The 19,587-nt window shown below is 43.1% G+C and overlaps 1 protein-coding gene across 1 annotated transcript in view; it reads left to right on the top strand.

Annotated features, from left to right (window-relative positions):
• Window positions 1–3,720: 3,720 nt before the first annotated feature.
• The window catches only part of GSAP (gamma-secretase activating protein), a 66,076-nt gene continuing 50,209 nt past the window's right edge, over window positions 3,721–19,587 (top strand). Inside the window, exons 1-6 of the mRNA XM_074942538.1 lie at window positions 3,721–3,978; window positions 10,212–10,288; window positions 15,642–15,698; window positions 18,588–18,657; window positions 19,050–19,109; window positions 19,261–19,349. Of these exons, the coding sequence (XP_074798639.1) occupies window positions 3,894–3,978; window positions 10,212–10,288; window positions 15,642–15,698; window positions 18,588–18,657; window positions 19,050–19,109; window positions 19,261–19,349 (438 nt within the window). The 5' untranslated portion in view covers window positions 3,721–3,893. The remainder of the gene's footprint in view (window positions 3,979–10,211; window positions 10,289–15,641; window positions 15,699–18,587; window positions 18,658–19,049; window positions 19,110–19,260; window positions 19,350–19,587) is intronic.

Below are 19,587 nucleotides of genomic sequence, written 5' to 3'. Positions count from 1 at the left end.
TAAGCTGCAAGGGTCTGCATGCTCGTTCTCAAAGGGTGGGGTCCCAAGCAGTTGCTGAGGTTGCCTATACCACTAAATGGGCCACTCTGAGTTTCATTTAAATTTGACAGTATTTTCTGCTTATCTCTCCTACCCTCATTCAAAAGAAGTCTGCCTCCAAATGCTAAGTTAAGAATCATTCAGACATTTCAATGTCTTTTTAATATTTGTTTTCATTGGCTTATTTTCTATTGGATCCAAGTTTTCCCTGTACTTTATATAGGTGTTTGCCGTCTGTCAAACAAATGTTGGGAAATAAGCGTCGGTGTGCTACACACGCACACACAGGTGCTGGATTCCTCCTTTCCCCTGGGGTGCTCAACCCCTGCTCAGACCTAGGTCCCGCCCCCACCCCATCCCTTCCCCCAAGGCCCCACCCCACCCCGCCTCTTCCCACCCTACCTCTTCCCAGTTCCGCCCCCTCCCCCCAGCACCATCTCCACACCACAGAATAGCTGATCGCAGCGGGCAGGAGGCCCTGGGAGGGATGGGGGAGGAGTTGATCGGCAGAAGGCACTGGGGTGGGGGGAGCTGGCTACTAGTGGGTGCTAAGCACCCACTAATTTTTTTCCATGGGTGCGCCAGCCCTGGAGCACCCACAGAGTTGGCACCTATGCACACACACACACACATATAACATGTGGGGGGAGGGATAGCTCAGTGGTTTGAGCATTGGCCTGCTAAACCCAGGGTTGTGAGCTCAATCCTTGAGGGGGCCATTTAGGGATCTGGGGCAAAAATTGGGGATTGGTCCTGCTTTGAGCGGGGGGTTGGACTAGATGACCTCCTGAGGTCCCTTCCAACCCTGATATTCTATGAACATGCATGCAACTATGTTAAAAGAATAGTAAGGTTGCAACATCAAGCACTGAAAAGTTAGGAAATCCTAGAATTAAGGTTGTCTGTGCAACCTTCATTCACCCCCTTTGTGCACACGCTTTATGATACAGTCCTTAATGATATGTTCACATACTTTTTTTCCCCAAAAAACTCTTGTTTAATTCAGTGCACACAATGGATCATGACCTGGAAATGAAACAGGATGGATCGGGTCCTGGACATTTTGTAATTTTGTGGGTAATTTCCTAGGCGTTTAAAAAAAAACACATTGAAAAAAAGCAGAAATTCTATCATCTGAAAACCATATTGACCTCCCACAAGGGTCATCATGGGGTTGCAACCTTTAAATCCATAGCACATACCTCTATCACTTAAGCTAATGGTAGCAATAGTAGGCTGTACTATGTGGACCAGCTACTAGAAGCAGATTAGACACATTTTGCCAGCAGGTTTCACAGCTGTTTGCTAGACAGTGAGGGAATAATGAGACTCAAGAATCCTGGTAGGAGAGTGTGCTGTAGTGGTTGTAAACCCTTCTTCCTTTGTCTCAGCACTGGCCCATTATTCCTGCTTCCTCTTCCCGCTTGTTTCTCTTCACCTTCCCCACTCAGCCTCTGCCCTTGTCCTCTTTCCTCTGTTCTCCCCCTCCCCACAGCTCTGGCTCCTGACACTTGTCTTTCACTCCCCTTCATCCCCATTGTTGACTCACCCCACTCTCTCCCCCTCTGCTTCTAATTTCTCTGCGTTCATCAGTGCTATTCAGGTTTGGACTGGCCACCCTCAGTCACGATGGAGGGGCAGCCAGACAATATTTGAGTGAGTGGTGTTGCAACATGGCACGTGGCCACACTGCCATATGACTCCATGCACCAGGTCACAATGCCCGGAGTTGGAAGCTTGCCTCCGCCCGGCAGGACAAGAGCCGTATCTGCCGGACGAGTGCGGGGCCAGCTTACTCTCCAGCTCCTTGTGAAAATTCTTGTGCAATTTTATCAATTGCATCATCCTCTTGAAAAGGCACTGCCCATACACTGAAAGGCTGCCAGGGGGATAGTCACCCCTCACCGCTGATTAGCTCTGCCACTGACACAAAGATGAATTGTACTGGCGAGCTCTACGTTAGCTCTGTATAGTTCTTACTTTGTGGAAGCTGGTTTCCTTTCCCACATTGTATAAGATACAGATCTTATCAAAAGATGGTATCATATGATTCTCACAGTACACACAGTAGAGAATAGTTCATTCACCATTCATGTTTTCTCTTTTTGATGCTTTGATATTTCTGATCCTGGCCCAGACTGTGTCCCCTGGATCCAGATGCTGGGAGTGTGCTCCTCCATGTGTGGATGTTCCCGGCCTGCACCTCTGTGGCACTGTCCCCCTCCCCTCCAGCCCGCCACACACACACTCTCTCTCTCTCTCTGCTGCAATCCGTGGAGCTGAACTTGAAGCTGTGCTGTTTTTTCAGTGGAACCTCCTTATCCCCATGGCTTGTGTGGGCTATGAGGGCCAGGGGAACCACTGGGATGTATTAGCAGGAGTATTGTAAGCAAGACATGAGAAGTAATTCTTCTGCTCTACACCGCGCTGATTAGGCCTCAGCTGGAGTATTGAGTCTAGTTCTGGGCGCCACATTTCAGGAAAAGTGTGGACAAATTGGAGAAAGTCCAGAGAAGAGCAACAAAAATGATTAAAGGGCTAGAACACATGACCTTTGAGGGAAGATTGAGGAAATTGGGTTTGTTTAGTCTGGAGGAGACTGAGAGGGGACATGATAACAGTTTTCAAGTACATAAAAGGTTGTTACAAGGAGGAGAGAGAAAAATTGTTCTTCTTAACCTCTGAGGATAGGGCAAGAAGCCATGGGCTTAAATTGCAGCAAGGGCAGTTTAGGTTGGACATTAGGTAAAACTTCCTGTCAGAGTGGTTAAGCACTGGAATAACTTGCCTAGAGGGGGTTGTGGAATCTCCATCATTGGGGATTTTTTAAGAGCAGGTTGGACAAACACCTGTCAGGGATGGTCTAGATAATACTTAGTCCTCCCTTGAGTGCAGGAGACTGGACTAGACGACCTCTTGAGGTCCCTTCCAGTTTGATGATTCTATCAGCAACTATTGTACTGGGCGGCTCATCGTTCGTGCTGGATTTCAGCTGTGCTGACCCAGTTAGAAGACTGTGGCCTGAACCTGAAGTCTCTCTGGTGCGTGGGGAACTTTGTGCCTGTAAATTGCCCAGCACAAAGGGGGCATGATTCTGACCAGGGCCTCTGGGTGCTATTGTAATAATATCAGAATGACTAATAATACAACACCCCCCTCCCGCCCACGCACCTACTGCTGACACCATTAGCTTGCTCCTGGAGGGCTGTGGAGCCACGAAGGGCAGCGGATCTGGACCAGAATCCAACATTCCCCTGAGTTTGGAGGCGTTGGATCTGGGGGTTGGTTTTGTCCCACTGCCAACCTCTAGCGTTTATCTTATTACCAATTACTTATCACCAGCAGGCACGGACGGACCATTTCTCAGCAGTCTGCGTAAAGCACCACCAACGAACCGCCCACCCCCCCAGCCCGGTGAAAGCCCGGGCCGACGAAAAATCACCGGCCGGCCTGCAGCGGAGCGTGCAACACCAGGCCTTTGCTCAGCGCAGCCCCCCCTCTTGCTGCAGCCTCTGCGAGCAGCGCGCCCAGCCGCTCCAAGCCGCCGGGAGCTGAATGACATCCCCGGCACCCAGTAGGCTGCCGCTTGGAGCAGCTCCCGGCCGGGCTGGGCTCTTCCCAGCGCGGCCGCGCCCGGCAGAAGCGAAAGCAGCGGCCCGAAGGAGGAGGAGGGCGGAAGCGTCGCGCCCCGCCCACGCCGCCGGCTCCCGGGGCCAGAGGGGCGGCGCAAGCCTAGCTGCACCGGAGCGGGGAGGCTGGTGCGCCGGCCCCTCCAGGACCCGGGCTCTTGCGAGTCTGCCCCGCGCCTCCCCCTGCAGCCAGGGGCCAGGAGGGTGGCACTGGCCCCCGGCGGGATGCTGCTCCAGCTGAGCGCCGAGTTTGATCTCCAGAGCGATGTGGTGCCGTGGCTCTTGGCGCAAGGTCCGGCAGCGGCTCTAGGTAACGCTGATGCTCGGGGAGGCGCTTTCCCGCCTGCCCACGCAGGCTTGGTTTCTGTAGGGTCGCCCCCACCCGTGCTAGCCATGTCTGTCTTGTCCTCGGCTCACCTGTAGGGCAAGTGCCCTCGCCCTCCGCCTGCGCCCTCGCAGATGTGGCCCTGGCTTCTGCAGTGTGTGCACATATGTATGGTTACCCGGCCCTTTAAACATCCCCACAGCCTCCCCCCCCCTTCTTAAAATGGGACATAACACAAAGGGAGGGGGAAGAAGTTTGACATGATGTGATATTAATGTCCTTGCTGGGTCAAAGCCAAGCTGGCTGGAATCTAATTTTTCATGAATCAGCACCTTAGTTTAGTTTATGGCAGTAATAACAACAACGTACTATTCATGTGCTGCGTGGTGACCATGTCAAAAGAGCCGAGGTGTGTTTAAACTTGGGCCTAAATGAGTGAAGTAGTGTCTCATTTTGGCATGGTTTAGTCAGGTGCCAGGAGCATGATATGTGAACCATTGCCAAAAAGTATCTAGAAATACCTGTCTGCCTTGATGTATGTTATGGTTTTCCCATATGTGTGCTCCTTGGCTGCCAGTTACAAAGATTGCTGGGCCTAATACTGGACCGATTTACACCACGTTCAAATGCCATTAAAGGCATGTGCAGAATCCAGTCCACTCTTTATTTATGTAAGTACACTGTCTAAATGTCCACTTTAAAAGTGATGCAAATTGCAAAGTTATTCCATATGTTGTGAGTTTATATTTTAGATGGTGACATTTTATTTATTTTTTAAAAATGGAGAATCGGGGAGTTTCATCTATTATGGCAGGGAAGTGAAAATGGTTCTGTTACAAACATGAGGTGCAGACTGCACTGAAGGTGACATGCCAAGAGCTGCGAACTCCTTGAGTAAATATCGAGTCTAAAAACAAATATAACATTAAACAGGTTATTCTAAAGTATGTGTATTTAAAAGCAACTACTTTGAAATGTGAGCCAAATTCATCCTTGGTATAGCTCTCTACTAAAGTCACTCATGCATCAGAGATGAATTTGGCAAAGAATGTTCAAAGTGAAACAATTGTATATGACAACAGGAAATAACCTATGTAGATTTAACTTCCTACTAACAGACTACTATCATGTATGCTAGATGTTATCCCTTTCTTTCACAAAACTTTCCTCTCTCACTCCCCATTTCTCCAAAAATTTGGTTCAGTACTTTCCCCCAGTAACCTCCCCTTTAAAAAAACAAAAAAACTTTAATCAATTTTGTAAATGAATGCTAATTGAAATTAAATTAACGGTTAGATGCCACAACAATATGTGATTGCTAAATTATTCTGTTGGGTGGTGTGGGAGTTGAGAAGCAATAAATAAACCCAGTGGACTTTTGGCACAGTGGTTCCCCCCCACCCCACCTATGAAGTAACTGGTTCAGTTCTGTTTTTTTAAAAACTACAGAAGACTCAGTTTAGAAAAGCAGAGGGAAATAGCATAAAAATCATCATCTTTAGGGCCCTATCAAATTGTCCATTTTGGTCAATTTCATGGTCATAGGATTTTTAAAATAGTAAATTTCATGATTTCATATATTTAAATCTGAAATTTCATGGTGTTATAATTGTAGGGGTCCACACCCAAAAAGGAGTTGTGCGGGGCTCACAAGGTTATTGTAATGGGGGTTGTGGTATTGCTACTCTTACTTCTGCGCTGCTGCTGGCCATGGTCCTTCCTTCAGAGAGCAGCTGGGCAGCTGGAGAGCAGCGGCTGCTGGCTGAGAGCTGAGCTCTGAAGGCAGAGCCACTGCCAGCAGCAGCACAGAAATAAGGCTGGCATGGTATGGTATTGCCCCCTTATTTCTGCGCTGCTGCCTGCAGAGCTGGGCCCTCAATTAACAGCTGCTGCTCTCCAGCCGCCCAGCTCTGAAGGCAGCGCAGAAGTGAGGGTGGCAATAATGCGATTTTCCCCCCCTACAATAACCTTGCGACCCCCCCCACGCAACTCCCTTTGGGTCAGGACTCCCAATTTGAGAAACACTGATCTCTCCTGTGAAATTTGCAAAGTATAGGGCAGGGGTCTCAAACACGTGGCCCACAGAGTTATTTCCTATGGCCCACCATAGGCGCCGACTCCACCGGCAGCCAAGCTCCCTTCACCCCCTGCCCCCCGCCTCTGCCCCCCGAGCTCACTGCCCCGCCCCGCTCCTCTGCCTACCTCCCAGTGCTTCCCGCTGCCAAACAGCTGTTTGGCAGCACTTAGGACTTTTCAGGAGGGAGGGGGAAGGAGCGGGGATGCGGTGTGCTCAGGGGAGGAGGTGGAGAAGAGGTGAGGCTGGGGCTGGGATTTGGGGAAGGGGTTGGAATAGGGGCTGGGAAGAAGTGGGGCAGGGGCGGGGCCTCATGGAAGGGGTGGAGTGGGGGTGGGGCTGGGGCAGGGGGGAGGCTTTTGTATCTTTGTATTAAAAGGTGTCAGTGGTGCAGCCCTCGGGCCAATGTATTAGTCCTCATGTGGCCCTCATGGTGATTTGAGTTTGAGATCCCTGGTAAATGGTAAAAGCACACAAAAGACTAGAATTCACAGGGGGAAGACCCGATTTCACAGTCTGTGATGCGTTTTTCATGGTCATGAATTTGGTAGGGCCCTAATCATGGTAGAGAGAGATGCTAGTATAGGTACTAAATTCTGAATGTCTATTTGGAGACCTTTTGGCAAGATACGCAATTCAAAAAAATCAACTGTGTATGTATTGTTGCACTATAAAGGGGTGTGTCAGATTGATTTAGCCCCAAACAAGTTTATACAAAACCAAAGGTAAATAGGAAAGTTCCCATTATTTTAAAAATAAATTCCTTACCTTCCCTCCTACCCCAAAGTCTGTAGTGGAAAAGTATTCCATGTACGTTAGGTATTATTATTATTATTATTTATTATTATTATCTATCATTATATACTGGAGTGGTTTACTGTGATATGAATACGTCCTATAGTGTGGACATGGCACTGACCATCTTGTTTAAGACCGACGCAGGCCATGCACGGCCTTTTTAAAAATGCAAAAAAACAGTCATTTTTAGAGTAAACCCATCTGATGTTACTGTTTAGCATTTCAACTTCTGTTCACATAGTGACTTTTCTACCTTTTAAAAATAAATTATTTTTGTGTCTAGGCACCCAGGGCTTTGTAGCCTATTAGTTAAACTACTATTAAACTATCTTGGGTTCAGCTCCTGTTGCTACAGTTTCATGCTCAACAGAGTTATCTTGTAAAGTCTCACACGCATGTTTAACTTTATTCTCATGGGACAACTCATATGAACGACATTAAGCATCCATATAAGTTTTGTCAGTATTAGGGCTCAAATCACTGGATTTTGGACAAAAATATCTTGTATGATGCTGAACTTAGCAATCACGTATGTTGTGTTCACAAACTGATATATCTCCAATTATAGGTCCTACCTAGTAGAAGCATTGTGTTTGTAAAACATTGGTCAGAACTAAAGAAATTAAACTTTTTAAAATAAACGCATGAAAATATTTTTTTTCAACTGTTTATGAAGGAAATCTGGGCTTATTTTTGTTTAGCCCAGTCATGTGAGTGTTCAGAAGACAAGCAGCACTTCTTGCTATGTATTAAAACTGTGCAATATTTGAACAAAGTCTTCCTGGCTATTCTGAATCTGGTGGTGGTGGTAACCTGCTGGAGAGTCACAAATGGCCATCCGTATAAAGGAGACTTCAAGCAAGTTTCAGAATGGAGGGCAGGGAAGGGGTGGGAAGAGGCGGGGCCTCATGGAAGGGGTGGAGTGGGGGCAGGTCCGGGGGCAGAGTGGGGGTCGAGCACCCACGGGAAAGAGGGGAAGTCAGCGCCTGTGGGTTGATGGGACAGTATTCACCCTTGACATGCAGGCAGGCTGTGTGGTTGCTTGCCTGCTATTCTAGTCTGTGGACTGGGATATTGGTTATTGTTCTTTGTGTTCTTGGGTTTTTGGCCACTAGATCTTTCAAGTGCAGATTTAATGATCACTTCCCCAGTCCACTCCAAATGCTCAGTCTGTGCTGGCTTAGTAAGGGTGGCGGGACAATCACCTTTGTGGTATGTAGCTCCTTCAACATGTCCTCCCTCCTCTCCATCCTGGACTGATGAGGAGGCCCTGTGGTACAGAGGGTATTGTGTGGGCCCCCTATGTTGGAGTGAATTCTGCCTTGAGGGAGTCTCCTATGTGGAAAAGGATTTGTTTGGAGACTGTTCCCTAAACTTTCAGGATTAGTAAAAGTAGGTGAATCCAATGAAATTTCCATTAATATCAATGTAGGGTATAGTGTCATTTGAAGGGATAATGACAGATCTTCTGGGCTACTATTGGGTGATCATCTCTGGTGTAATGCTGTTGTAATTGACTTTGAGTGATCTGACAGCTGTGGAAAGTGGTGAATCTACTAGTGTAAAGAAAGCCAGGATTTCCCCCTTGTTCCCCAGCAACAAAATGCCAGTGTTCTGAATTTAGTTGATCCTAACAGTAATAAATAAAACAAAGGAGGTGTTCTTTTCATTACTAATTGTGTTAGCGCAAGCCAGTTTATAGTATAAAAATTCCTGACTGTAAGGAGGAGGCGCACTCTCTACCAGCCTTAAGTGATAGCCACAAAGTTATTAGTGTCAAACCCAGCTAATAACCTAACTGGAATCTTGAAGATTTTTTCCATTCACACTTTCTGAACCACATTGCTGTTACAAACTACCATACAATGATTAAAATGAAGCCATCAAATGTTCTTGTTATGGACTACATTTCCTTTCCCAATCAAGATCCCATTTGTGATGCAACAACCCTTTAGCAACCACAGCTGCTAGAAAAGTGGCATAAGGAAGGCATGCCTTTTTATTGTCTTTAATATGATATGAGATTTGTCCTTTTTGACATACACATGCTATTTCCTTTTGTTTTGGGCTTCCCTGCTGCCTGGTCCTTCTCTTTCCCCTTCATGTCCATCGTGGCTTTCTGATGATTCTCTCCCTCCTCTACCCCCACTCTCTTATCTATGGTTCCCTGACACATGGGATCCTTGCACGTGCCCTTGTGCGGCTTAGTTTCCAGGTACCCCAGTGCAGCGGTTCTTAAACTCGGATGTGTGGAATGTGTGCTGGGGGGGGGCATGAAAAGATTTAGGGGAAAAAAAAACCTTACTGCACACCTTCAGAGCTGGGTGGCCAGAGAGCAGCAGCTGCTGGCTGAGTGCCCAGCTCTGAAGGCAGTGCCGCCGCCAGCAGCAGCACAGAAATAAGGGTGGCGATACCATACCATACCATGCCATCCTTACTCCTTTGCTGCTGCTGGTGGCAGTGCTGCCTTCAGAGCTGGGTGGCTGGAGAGCGGTGGCTGCTAGCCAGGTGCCCTAGTTGGGGTGAAACTACTACAGACAGAAAGAAGAGGGTGTGATCAAATAAATTTGAGAACCACTGCCCCAGTGTATACTGCCTGGCTGCATAGCTTCCTGGTGGCTCTGAGGAGGGGAAATTAAGGGAAAATTCTGTTTCTTATCCTGCTCTTTATGTGGAAGTGGCCTCTGGAGGAGGCAGCTAGAGTGGCACTGCCTCATTTCCAGGTACTTCTCTGAGTTGCCTGGAGAAGCAGTTGGAAACAAGGTGACAGGTGTCGTGGTGCTGGTTCTACCTCTGTGTTGACCACCAGCCGGTGCTCTGAGGATTGCAGTTTGAGAACTTGCAATGCATAGTCATTACTTAACTTCTAAAGTCCTGTATGCAATTAATAGAATGGGTTGAAACTGATCTGCTGTAAGCAGCATACAATGAATCCAAACATCTTATTTAGAATTCTAATGGAAAACAGGAGTTGATCTTGAAATTTTGCAAGGAGATGGTTGAATTCCATTACTATGGCAGTTAGCACTGTTAATTCAAACATGGTTTCCATGTTATTGGGTGGGTGAGTGGGGACTGTTTAGAAACTGAGCTCCTTTTCTGTAAGTTTTAAAACTCATTACATCTCATTTGAAGTTTCATTCAGGATTAAATAGAAGCCTGCGTACTATACTATCTTCCTCAAGAAGAGAGGAATTTTTTCATGCGCGCAATACGCTGTAGAAAGGCCTTCATTTAAGTGTTTTTGCAGATGTAAGACTAATGCTGATTTGTTTTAAACCTACATAAGTTCTACAATGAATTAATCCAAATGAGTGTTTTATGCCTTTAATACTTCTTATTTCAGACGCTTTTGAGAAGAGTGCAGCAAATCCGTACATAGTAAATGTTGAAAGAAATGGAAGAATTATTTATACCTGGAAGGTGAGTCTACAGCATAGAAGTCTGTTCAGATATACCAGAAAGTAATAATTTGTCTAATTTAATCTAATACTTGCATTTTACATTTCTTTTCATTGGGATTTAAAACCTGTAATTTGATCGATTACAAGTTTTAGATGCCTTTTAGGTTACTTACAAAACTGTTTTTTCCTTGGGGCAAGGCTGAAGGGACTGAGAGTGAAATCCTGGCTCCATTCAAGTCCATTGGAGTTTTGCCATTGACTTCACTGCTGCCAGGATTTCATCCTGAACGAACAGCCATTACTTAGACAAATTCTTCATAAACAGCACATTCTTCCACCCTGAGAGCTGAGTTGCTCAAGAAAGACAGAATCTACTGAATTCAAGCGGAGCTATTTCACTTAAACTTGGTTCTGTATAAGTGACATCTTTAAACTTTTTTAATGGTAAAAAACCCTCTTCATGCTGTGCTTTGTGTAATTTTAAACCCTGCTTGTATTTGTAGTTGTCATGAACTATGAAGTATCTTTAACTCGTTTAGTATCCTTCAGAGCTACAGTCACTTTGACTTCAAAAGCCTACATTTAGGGCCCTGTTCTCCCTAGTGCATGTAAGGAAGAAGAAACACTCAGTATTAAATCTTGTGGCATTGTGAGAATCTCCAGTTGGCTTGGGGACAATTCCCCCTCTTTGGAAGAAGTTGGGGTTCAGTTAGCAAAATCTATTAGTACCCACCCAGTTTCATGTGGATTTTAGGGGATCTGCTGGGGGTACAGGCTGCAGGGCAGTGCACTTCAATGGCACTGCGTTGCCAGGGATGCCTCTTATTCTTTGACTTGCCCACTCCAAACAGCAGAGCTGAAACCCTGCAGAGCATCCAGCAGGGCTTCCACAAGGATGAGGGAAGGAAGAGGCTGCTGGGGAGCAGAATTCCCTTTTCTTGTGGATGTAGGCTCTCCTTTGCATGAGGACACCAAGGGGAGTTATGGGGCCTTTACGCATCATCCGGCAGTATTAAGAAAGCTCCCTTTGTTTTTCGTTTGTTTTTAATATTTTAGTTTCATGAAATACCAGATTTTTGTATTACACAAAAATCTGTTAATATTTTACTCTGATCCATGCAAAGTTCATCTGTGCAGCTGTTGACAGCTAATCTTCTGTCACCACAGACCTGAGGAGGCCAGTTTTTGTTTGTAAGGGGAAAGTGCCTTCTTTCTAGCATGTATGGAATGTTGCATTAAGCATTCCAGGGCTGCAGACTGGCCAGCCCTATCACTTCATATGGCAGCCAGGCTCTTCGGAGAAACAGCAGGATTCACTGAGCTTGCTCAGCGTGTTTGCCTTCCTGTCCCCAGCTTGTTACATTTCCTAGAGCTGAGGTAACCTCTGCAGGCTGCGTGGTGCCAGGTGGTGGTAGCGGGGCAGATGAGAGATCCTGAAAACTGGGTGTAGCAGAGTGGAGAACACTTTTGCATGAGGTTTCCACCTCCCAAACTGCTGTGAACTCTGTCCTGAAGAACATGTTTTTTGTTAATTCCCCAGTCCTCCTGTCTTACCAAAGTAGGCTGACCTTCCCCCAGGTAGGTCAGTCTCCTACAGAACCAGCATCTGGAGCCTTGCTCCCGTGGGAAGGCCACATGTATGTTTTGTTTGGGTTTTAAGTTTTAAAACCTGTTACTGGAGTGGAGAGTACTCCTTAGAGTATTTTCACCACTGGGCAAATTTGAGGGCTGGTCATATGTTGTATGTTTAAAAAAAAAAAAAGCATGCATCCTTCTCCTAGAGAGAGGAGTGTTGTCTGTGTGAGACACACAAATAAGGTGTCTAACCTGCTGTGGGATCCGTGCAGGCCTTAATGCCCAGATAGATTCCTACTGAAGTTAGTGAGATTCCGTGCAGGGTTGTGTCCATCCATGCTGGTGCAGTTGTATGATGGGGGTTTGAATTATCCCAGACCCTTGAGTATGCTAACTTTTTTCTCCAGAAGTTGGAGCTATGTAAAAAAAGTATAAATTTCATTCTGCACATAAGATGCTTTTTGCATCAAATTGTTAAAGCTTGGAAAATGGACCATTTTTAAGCCTCAAGGGTGAAATGCTGGCTCCACTGATAGGCAACTGGAGTTTTTGCTGTTGACCTTAAGGGAGGCAGGATTCCACCTAAGGTGATTTTTGTTCTGCAGTAACTTATTTGATTGACTGATAACAAATGTACTGCTTTATCTACTTTGTTCTCTTGTGTATGGCAAAACGTTTCCATCTGCTGATCTTTTTATGACTTTCTTCTTTTTGTGCAGGAAGGGACAGGGTCTTGAATTTATCTAAACTTTACTGTATGTGTGGGTAACTGATAAGTAGTTAAAGTCCCACTTTTGACCTACCGTAAAACTGTTGCAAACTGGTGAAGAATGTCTTCTGAATGATGCATATTTTTTCATGTTGTTACTCTGTTGTTAATATACAGAAATGATATCGAAAAGCGTTCTCATTTTATTCAAGATCAATAGATATGGTTAACCCAGTATCTGCAGGTTTCCTTGTTCTTCCCTATATTAACTATGGAGAAATAACTTCATTACTGCATACTGGTGTTGGTTAACTGCAGATCTTATTGTGTTGTCCAAGACAATTTAGTCTTTAGATTTATTTTAAATAACCACTGTAAACTATATTAATCAGTGAGCCACCATTTCTGTGAGACACACGTAAACATGTGTCCTTCCTGCTGGCTCTCTAGCAGCAGTTAACTCTAACACTTGTCAGAGCACTTCATGTTCATTCTGACATTATCAGCAAGGCTTGTGCACAAACAAGGATGTAAACGACACTGAGCTATTTTGGCTTCTGTCCCATTAAACACAATTGGAAAACAATCTGTATCTGCCAAGTGCAAAAAGACCAAATGTATTGTGTGTATGATCAGTGGAAGGAGGAGGATGGACCTTATTTTCAAACTTTTACAAAAATTATAAAATGTTGAGATTAGAAAAAACGTAGCCTTTGTCGTTCCTGGCATATACAGTTGTCCCATACCTGTTAAAAAAACAGCTTATTAGTCACAGGGTAATCACTTCTGCCCTGAAAAGCAGTGTAGGAATCCTGTAAGTGCACTTGGTAACAATATGCTAGCACATGCATAGACCTGATTGCTGTGGAACTTTGATTGCTTATTACGGCTGTGATTCCCATTTTTATGAAATACACTTTTCTTAGCAAAGTACAGAAAATGCCGGATTATAGGGGCCTGCTCCTGCTCCCACTGAAGTCAGGAAGGTCGCAATTTGGTCCTGTTGATTCATTTTAAGTCGGTGGAACTTAAGCACGTGCGGTTTTTTAAAATAAAATAGGAGCATAGAAGAGTTTTGTTGTCGAGAGCTGATGTGGCAGCAGGTATAAAAACCTAAGAGAATGCATGACCAGACCTTATATGTACTTAAGCCCCTTCATTTTCAGTTTAAACTGATTTTTACTGAAAAATTCCTGGGTGTCACAAAAAGTATTCATTTTTTTTCTGATTTCATCCTACTTTTGTATCAGTCAACTATATAAAAATAACTTGTTTTATTAGGAAAATACAATACATTGCATGAGATCTATGTATTGGGATAATACGTTAGTCTGTGTGTGTATATGCAAAGCTGCCTGTTGAAGTATTAGTTTAGAAAATACACACACTAAACAAATAGGCACGAATGCAAACTCTGACATGCATGTGAATCTGAACTTACTGATGAATCTCACACCCAGCACATACACATTTCAAGCTGTTAGCAGATAACAGTTTAAAGATTTTACACACTAAAATAGGAAGAAAATGAAAATCTGTATCAGAGTGCGTTTCAGAACACAAGGAAGTATTTGAAAGTTTTAAAAAAAACAGAACACGGAGAAAAGGATGAAGTTAAGTGTATGTGCGGCAAATGGTGCGGTCCAATTATTAAATGTAAATATTTATAGGCTAATAATTCTAGGTCTACAACAGTAAACTGTTTATTCAAATGAAAAGTTTTATTTGGAGATTAGAGATGTGTTGTTTCTTAAACTCAGAGGTGGCACTATGTTTTGAGTTCTATTTTGGTTCTGCAGCAAATCATGTTGATTGATGCTTTGAATTCTGTTCATCTATTGAATACTTCCCCCCGTCTTTCCATTCACCAAAATAAACCCCAGTATTTACCCAGAAAAATTATGAATAGTTTTTTGCACTGATTTTCATCTGTTTTTGTTGTTGTGGTAATAAACACTGATAAATTCCCAGGAAAAATTAAATAAAATAAAAACGAAGGGCCCTATGTCTACTTCACAAAACAAGGTGCAGTAATTTTTCAAACCACTACAGGTCCTTTTTCTCATGTTCTGTTGTTAAAAACAGTGGTGTTTATTGTATCGAGCAGACTCAACGATTGTAGTCTGATGAGTGCAAGGTTGCATACCTGGATGTAGCCTTATTAGCCTGGGAACTTTATGCACGCTTTGAGAGTGACAGTAGCTTCCAACTGAAAATGAAAATGCAACAATTTGCTGCCAGTCAGAGGCCAAAAGTGGAAATAGATCTGGAAAACCTAAAGCATGGAAAACCATAAAGAGTCTTGTCCATTGAAAAGGAAACAGTTTAATCTGTTTGTGTTCAGAAGTAGTGTAAACAATAACCAGTACACCTTTATATAAATCAGCTGTAGATAGTGTTTGTTTTTTACAAGGCAGTAGACTGTCAACACAATTATTGACAATCTGGAGCTTTTAAACAGCTTGTGAAATCTTTTTAGCATTTGTCTTGATAGGCAGGGTACGGGCTACACTCTTCCTCCAACTGCAAGTAGGTCACTGGGCTATGTGGCAATCTCTCTGCGTCCAGATGTGAAGTTTTTAGCCACTGGATCCATATAATTGCAGATCCCTCAGATCTGGTGCATCCCACCCCAAAATATCCTACAGAGGGCCAGCACAAAATCCCCTTCCATGGTGCACAAAGTGTGCCAAGATATTGCTTCATTGCCACCCTGCTCTTGTGGAGGTTGAGCGGGGAGCCTGCATAGAGCTTCAGTGAAGTAGAGAAGTGAATTTCAGCTTATACGGGGATGCAGATTCAGTTGTGGGTGGTGGGGTTGATCAGTTGTCACATGTAACTGGTCTAAAAAACAACACACATCAATCCCCCCCCACCCCCCCAATTTTCTCACTCCCCTTTTTTGGCGTTGAAGTCATAGAGCAATACGTATGAAACCAAAGGCCAGAAAATGGATGGGAGTGAACGGGAATGGAAAGAATTGGTGATAGGAGAGAAGAGGGGAGTAACGCTGGAAAAGAGAAAACAATGTTTAACAAATGTCTACGTAAATCTAGATAAACTGATAGTTATTTAATTTAATTTACAGGGAAGTGGGAGAAATACCTGCATTGGATTGTATGATCCTCTTAATAAACAAAATGAGGTAAGGCTAATGCCACATGTAGATCTAGAAAGGAGAATATCTCTGCTTTCTAGATTTTGATGCCCTAAAAATGACATTCTTATGTCTGTCTGAAGCATTTGTTTTTAAATAAAAGTTGCTGTTGTGACCTTTCCACACCCCAGCGTAAAGCATTCAAACAACGTTTTGTAGCAACCTGTCTGCACAGCAGTCTGACTTATTTTATACTGCGTCGGGCAAATATGAACACTCATGAGTCTTTAAAAAAAGCCTAATTAAACATGTTTTCTAAAAAATAGGTCTGTCAAGCGATTAAAAAATTAATCGTGATTAATCGTGCAATTAAACAATAATGGAATACCATTTATTTAAATATTTTTGGATGTCTTCTCCATTTTCAAATATTTTGATTTCAGTTGCAACACAGAATACAAAGTGCACAGTGCTCACTTTATATTTATTTTTGATTACAAATATTTGCACTGTAAAAAAACAAAAGAAATAATATATTTCAAAAAGAAAAGGAGTACTTGTGGCACCTTAGAGACTAACCAATTTATTTGAGCACGAGCTTTCGTGAGCTACAGCTCACTTCACCGATGAAGTGAGCTGTAGCTCACGAAAGCTCATGCTCAAATAAATTGGTTAGTCTCTAAGGTGCCACAAGTACTCCTTTTCTTTTTGCGAATACAGTCTAATACGGCTGTTACTCTGAAACCTGTTAATATATTTCAGTTCACCTAATACAAGTACTGGAGTGCAATCTCTTTATAATGAAAGTTGAACTTACAAATGTAGAACTATGTACAAAAAATAACTTCATTCAAAAACAAAACAATGTAAAACTTTAGAACCTACAAGTCCACTCAGTCCTACTTCAGCCAGTTGCTTAGACCAGTGGTCCCCAACGTGGTGCCCGTTGGGACAATTGACTGACAAGGGAGTGCTTCCGCCAGACAACCCGCCGCTGAGGAGCACGGCCGCCGGACAACCGGCCGCCGGACAACCAGCCGCCAAAATGCCGCCCAGAAGCAGCAACGCCAAGAAGCATCGCTGCCGAAATGCCGCTGCTTCTCAATGACACCGCTTCTCGGCGGCATTTCTGCGGCGGTGCTTCTCGAACACTCTGCTTCTCGGAGGCATTTTGGCGACAGGTCATCCGGTGCCCGCCAAACTCTTCTGGGAACATGAATATGCTATTGCAACAGAAAGGTTGGGGACCACTGGATTAGACAAACAAATTTGGTTACAATTTGCAGGAGATAATGCAGCCCACGTCTTATTTACAGTGTCACCTGAAAGAGAGAATAGACATTTGCAAGGCAGTGTTGTAGCTGGCATCTCAAGATATTTATGTGCCAGGTGTGCTAAAGATTCATATGTCCCTTCATGTTTCAGCCACCATTCCAGAATACATGCATCTATGCTGATGACGGGTTCTGCTCGATAATGATCCAAAGCAGAGCGGACCGATGCATGTTCATTTTCATCATCTGAGTCAGATGCCACCAGCAGAAGGTTGATTTTCTTTTTTGGTGGTTTGGGTTCTGTAGTTTCCGCATTGGAGTGTTGCTCTTTTATGACATCTGAAAGCATGCTCCACACCTCGTCCATCTCAGATTTTGGAAGGCACTTCAGATTCTTAAACCTTGGGTCGAGTGCTGTATCTACCCTTAGAAATCTCACATTGGTACCTTCTGTGCATTTTGTCAAATCTGCTGTGAAAGTGTTCTTAAAACGAACATGTGTTGGGTCATCATCCGAGACTGCTATAACATGAAATATATGGCAGAATGCGGGTAAAACAGAGCAGGAGACGTACGATTCTCTCTCGAGTTCAGTCACAAATTTAACACATTATTTTTTTAACAAGCATCATCGGCATGGAAGCATGTCTTCTGGAATGGTGGCCAAAGCATGAAGGAGCATATGAGTGTTTAGCATATCTGGCACATAAATGCCTTGGAACACCGGCTACAAAAGTGCCATGCGAACGCCTGTTCTCACTTTCAGACAACGTAAATAAGAAGCAGTCAGCAGTAGCTCCTGTAAATGTAAACTGAGTAGACTTGTGGGCTCTAAAGTTTTACATTGTTTTGTTTTTGAGTGCAGGTATGTAACCAAAAAAAATCTACATTTGGAAAAAGTTGCACTTCCATGATAAAGAGATTGCACTACAGCACTTGTATGAGGTGAATTGAAAAATACTATTTCTTTTATCATTTTTACAGTGAAAATATTTTTAATAAAAATAATAATATAAAGTGAGCAGTGTACACTTTGTATTCTGTGTTGGAATAGAAATCAATGTTTAAAAATGTAGAAAAACATCCAAAAATATTTAATAAATTTCAATTGGTATTCTATTGTTTAACAGTGTGATTAATCACGATTAATTTTTTAATTGCAGTTAATTTTTTTTGTAGTTAATCGCATGAGTTAACTGCAATCAATTGACAGCCCTACTAAAAAGCAATTATTTATTTCGTTACTTGTATTACATGTGCACCCACAAGGTGCTGTGTGCTGCCACATGTATATGAAGACATGATCCTAGAAAAGAAGACTGTACAGTCCTGCATCTGGATCCATGTGGATGGCCTGTGCAGAGCTGTGTTGAAATCACTGGGGTTTCATGCTGACTTAAGGGTTTGCCTGTGTAGATCTACTGGCAGATTGGAGGCCTAAGGAAAAAAAGCAACGCATAAAGGGCGGAGGAGAGTGCTAAAACATAGCATCAGAATATAGTTCTTCTGGCCTTTGGAATGTTTGTTTAAAGAAACACTTTGAAGAAATACTGATCAGTGTTGTTTTTCCTAAGGAGTAGAGACTTTAAAAATAGTTTGTATTAACTGAGTGAAACAAAACAAGCCACATTATGTAGTTCACTCAAAATTTATTTCTCAATAGCATCTGTATACCTTTGAAAAAGATCTACACATAATCAGTTGTTCGATCAACAATGAAAAGACATTACTAGGTAAGTGTCGTCTTTATCTCATTAAAATTATACTGTGTCATGGTAAAGAAAAGTTTTTATTTTACTAATCTGGATAAATTTCAATCTAGAAATAATAAGAAATATTTTACTCAGAAGCAGCTCGTGACGATCTCCTTCTCTGCGTTTTTAATACATCTGTCACTAGAATATCTAGGTGACAATGTGATTACTGTGACTGCTTTTTTCTTTTTAAACAAACTGACCACTTCTTAAGTTTCTGCATGTCTAGTACATCTACAGTATCTGTTGTGGTGTTTCATTAAAGTTTGGTTCAGTGATGAATTTTCTTCCGTGAGATTTTATGTGATTTGATATTTGGAAATGTTCACTAAGATGAAATAGTGAATATACATATTTTGTTTTTTGTTAAGTAGCAGTCAGTTTTCTTCAGTCAACAAAGGAAGAAAGAGTAAATCAGCTACTGCAGCCAGGTACCAAAAGTGGCTTATTTTTAATTGTGAAGGTAAAACTAAGACTGTTATTGGGATTTTGCAACACTACTTTTGCTTGTATCCCTTATTTTGTAGAACAAAACTTTATAAAACAGATTAATATAGTTTGAAACTTGTGTTCTTTTTGCAGTATCTAAGTGTTTGACCTTGGTCATTGAAATTCACCCAGTTAATAATGTAAGAGTCCTAAAGGCTGTGGATACCTGTATCAGAGTACAGGTAAATGGTTCAACTAATCTGACTGTAACTTTTCATTTATTACTTTAAAGTGAAAAAGCAGGGGAATTTAAAAGTACCTGTTTCATGTTACCCATGCAAAAATATTGCATTATGTAACTGAGACTACATTATGCTTTTATAATATTTAGTACACTATAAGTAGACTATGCCTTTGGTTTGAACTGTCTATTTTATCTATATTGAATCTTTCTAAGATTGTATTCATAGCAAATAATGA

This window comes from Natator depressus, chromosome 1 (genome assembly GCF_965152275.1).
Source record: "Natator depressus isolate rNatDep1 chromosome 1, rNatDep2.hap1, whole genome shotgun sequence".
NCBI classification, from domain to species: Eukaryota; Metazoa; Chordata; order Testudines; family Cheloniidae; genus Natator; species Natator depressus.
Note: the sequence above shows the minus strand (reverse complement) of the source record. Positions and strands in the feature narration are given on the sequence as shown.